The 4018-nt window shown below is 41.6% G+C and overlaps 1 protein-coding gene across 1 annotated transcript in view; it reads right to left on the bottom strand.

Moving 5' to 3' along the window:
- Positions 1–596: 596 nt before the first annotated feature.
- Positions 597–4018, bottom strand: part of LOC107556456 (myosin phosphatase Rho-interacting protein-like) — a 42516-nt gene continuing 39094 nt past the window's right edge. Inside the window, exons 16-17 of the mRNA XM_016239577.1 lie at positions 3843–3850; positions 597–3345 (exon numbers count right to left, since the gene is read on the bottom strand). Coding sequence (XP_016095063.1) covers positions 799–3345; positions 3843–3850 — 2555 coding nt within the window. The 3' untranslated portion in view covers positions 597–798. The remainder of the gene's footprint in view (positions 3346–3842; positions 3851–4018) is intronic.

Genomic DNA, 4018 nt, shown 5'->3' with positions numbered 1-4018 from the left:
GTCTTTAAGGCCATATCACACTGACAAAATATAATAGAAAACTACAGAAATTATTCTAATTTTTCCCATTATCCATGTGTTTTTAATCAGTAACTGAGTGACAGAGTACAAAACATTAACTGTTTTTTGTCAGTACTTGGAAATTTTAAATTGCCAGATGTTCCGCTTAGTTGGTGCAACAATCCAATACTGTAATTGATATAATTTATTATCTAAATTTGCTATATTCTAATAATACAATGCAATTTAATCATCTCTCTCTTCAAAGTCAATTCTTTCACAAATACTTTCATATGTACTTAAGCAATTGTTTAAAATAAAACATTTCAGTTATTGTCATGCATTATTTGTTATTAAGTTATGCAGCTGGCATTTTGCAGTTATCAAAGATAAGCAGCAATTTATGCAAAGAGCACTGACTGTTAATCAGGCAAAGAGGTTAAGTGTGAGAACAAGTTCAGATCAAAGTCAACCAGGAGAACCACATAAGTTTTCAGACTTGCTGACATAAGGAGTATGCAGTTATGCATTCTCCAAAACATCTGACGAATGGATTCTTAATTGTTCTCCATTGGACTTAAATTATCTAGAAATGGCTTCTTCAGTGAGAGAATGGTGTATTTTCCTCTCATCACAGTTGGCTCATCCAAATTCCTAGCGTTAAACCGTACATGCAAACCTATAGTTAGCAGCCATGCATCACTGGTGAGAAATATTAGGCCAGACCAAAGCACCACAAAGCAGGGTTAGTATGAGAAAAGGAGGGGAAAGGATCAGGTTTAAGGTTGCCACATGAAGTCAATACAGACGGAGAACAGCAAGGACACGGATCTCCTTGACCTTTAGGTTTTCCAGGTCTTTCTCGTATTTCAGACGCAGCAATGTCGCATCACGATCTCGCAGATTTGTTTCCTCAGTCAGTTCGGACAGCCGGGACACGAGTTTTTGGAGCCGCACTTTGAGGGAAGTTGAGTTTGGCTCGCTATCTGTTGCAGGTTCGACAGGGCCGACGGCATCCGTAAGCTCTTCCATCTCTTGATTGAAGTGTGCTATTAAGTCCTTACGCTCCATCTCGTGCTTCTTCTTCAGGTTCTCCATGCACACCGTCAGAGAGTCGATCTCTTTCACGTTCTCCTCGGATCTCAGTCTCAGAGTCTCACCAGCCTTGGCCACTTCCAGCCTCAGCTTTTCTGCTTCTTGCTCGTACGCCTCCTTTAATTCTCGCAGCTCCTTCTTATGCTTGGCCATCATGTCCTGAAGCTGTATGGCCTTGTCCAGAGAGTCAATTGGTTCTCCTTCGATCTGAATGTGGGTTACACCGATGGGACTCTGGACGCTTGACAACACCTGCTTCTTAGACTCGAGTTGTGCTCTCAAATCTGCACAATTTGCACATGCAGACAGGTCTGACGGTCTTGTCCTTGGCAACATTTGAAGAACTACCAAGTACATGCATGTTATGTCCATTATGGCCTCACGAACATACTCAGACCAGGTTCTTTGAGTGCCACAGCTTGACAGAGTCAAAGCCAATGATTGAAGCTCCTCATTAGTTTGTTCCCTAAGAGCAGAAGCGGCTTGATTCAATAGCGTCACTTTCTTCTGAATGACTTCAGCAAGAGTCTTCATGACGCAGGGTTTGGCAGCATCATCAGGCAACCAATTCAAAACATTCGATTTCATTGTCTCTTCATTCAGTGCATTTCCATATCCAGCACTTTTTTCTGTGCAAGATGCAGGTTTTGCGTCACTTTGAAGTTCTTGGAGGTTGGAGAGCTTATTCATAAGAAGCAGCATTTCATTATCCACTAGCATACGTTCTACAACTTTCCTTAGGGTTTGCTCAACCTCTGAGCCTTTTTGACAGTCCTCTAAACCAGCTAAAACCTTATGTAGAATCAATCTCTCAAACATCTCCATCATTCCTCCATGATTCTCATCCAAAATGTTGGTGTCCATGCCGGTGTTGGACAAATCTGTCTTACTGCCTATTACCAACATGTCAAGTAGATGATTAAGAGATTTAGACTTGCTCTTGAACTCTTCCACGACTTCCTCAATTACACCTTCATTTGTGAGTTTTTGCATCAACTCTTGGCACCCAATTTCTGTTCCTGGTTCACTACCAAACGTACCTTGAGTGCCTGCCTTCTCTTTCAACGTCCTAATTTCCTCCTGAGTATCTACAAGCATCTGACTACACATCCTTGCGGTCTCTTCATGTTTCGCATTCTGGGACTGAAGTTCTCTACAGACCTGCTCAGCATTTTGAAGCTGCTTGTCCTTCTCTGAAAGCTTGGACTGAAGGACCTCCAATTGGCGCTTGAGGTCATTTGTCTCCGAATCTAACTCTTTATCATCTTTTTCACTTTCTGCCACCTGAAATCCAAGACCCCTAAGAGTTGCTTCTTTAAGTTGCAATCTTTTCTCTGTATCTTTCAAATTATTACCAAGAGTTTCCAATTTAATAAGAGCCTCTTGTAGCTTCTGTGACTTTTCATGGAGTTCTTGCTTGTACACATTTTTCTCAGAGGTCTTTTTGTTTTCTTGCTCCTGTTCCATGTTGGAATGTGGATATTGCTGACCGCTACGTAGTCTACAAAGCTCAGCTTTCAGCCTGTCTATCTCTCGATCTGCTTCTATCAACTGGTTCACAATTTCCTGATAGCGCTGGTTCAAAGCTACATTTTCGCTCGCGAGCAACTCCACCTGCTGCGACCGATCCGGATGGTCTTCCCTCGAGCAACCTAGTACAAACGAACTCTCCATTTTCTGCCTATGAACTCTTCCCAACATGTCCTCCATGGTGACCAAACGAGCTTCATAGTCCCGAATACAGTCTCCAGCCTTTTCCAAGCTTTTCCTCATTGTCTCATTCTCCTGTTGGTTTTTGAGGCTTTCCAACAGTTTCTGCGACATTTCTCCAACTGACTCACTGCTTTCCTGTCCTTGAGGACTTTCTACCCCAACGTATTCGCTATGTGAATGCATGAGCTTTATCAGCTCTCTTAATGTCAGAGGCTCACTGGCATCTATCAAGCTCTCTAGCTCTCTGATCTTTCCCTCGCTATCCTGAAGCATGAAGCTGACCGTTTTTTGAATGGAGTTTGAGGGACAGACCTCAGAGGTGGCGGGTTTTTTGGTGTCAGAAAGGTAAGGTTCCTTTGCGGGCCAGTGTGAGAGAGAAAGGCCAAGCTGTGCCTGCATGTTGCGCTTTTTCAGTTCTTGAAGCTGCAGGATCTCTTTGGTTTCCTGGTACTTCTTTGTTAAGCTCTGAGCTTGAGAACTAACCAGTTCAGTCCTCTTCATCTGGGGCTCTGTCTCAACACTCAAAGGGGACTCCAGCTTGGAAAAGGGGACCAGACAGTTGGTTAACAGTCAGCACACATGAACAACGCTAATCAGTTTCTAGATAATAATCAACAGTGTTGAGGATTTGAGGTAAATGTACATTTACAACAACTGTGTCGAATCAATCTATTAAGGTCAAAGGGAGAGTAAATTCATTCAGCTTCTTTCATGGAATAATGCGCATTAGAACGCTAGAAAAAAAATTAATGGCAAAAGGTTAGTAATTCGAAACAATGCATGCATATTAAGAGGTTAAAGAGTTGTTTCATGGGGTAAGTAACGCAAAATTAGTGCTAGCTAAGAATGCCAGAACAGTTACATGCCATCCAGTTAATCCAGCAGGCCTTTTGAGGAACAATTTAACCTGAACTACTGTGCAACCCCTACTGTGTCTGTTTATAACAAACCTGAATAAATAAATGCGTAAAAGACAACCCTTTAAAACTAGCTGGTGGAGATGAAAATGTGTCCAGGACAGATATTCAACATACAGCATCACCTTTTGTGGAACAATGCCATGCTTAAGATAAAAATCACCACACATTTACTTTTAATACATATGAGCCTTAATTTTGGTATACTGAAAAGATATACTACAAGATGTTAAAGAACAAAAAAATAACTGTAGCTACTTAATGCCATAACAAGTCAATAAAATAATTCTAAT

Source organism: Sinocyclocheilus grahami, unplaced genomic scaffold (assembly GCF_001515645.1).
Source record: "Sinocyclocheilus grahami isolate Dianchi unplaced genomic scaffold, SAMN03320097.WGS_v1.1 scaffold569.1, whole genome shotgun sequence".
Taxonomy (NCBI): Eukaryota; Metazoa; Chordata; class Actinopteri; order Cypriniformes; family Cyprinidae; genus Sinocyclocheilus; species Sinocyclocheilus grahami.
Note: the sequence above shows the minus strand (reverse complement) of the source record. Positions and strands in the feature narration are given on the sequence as shown.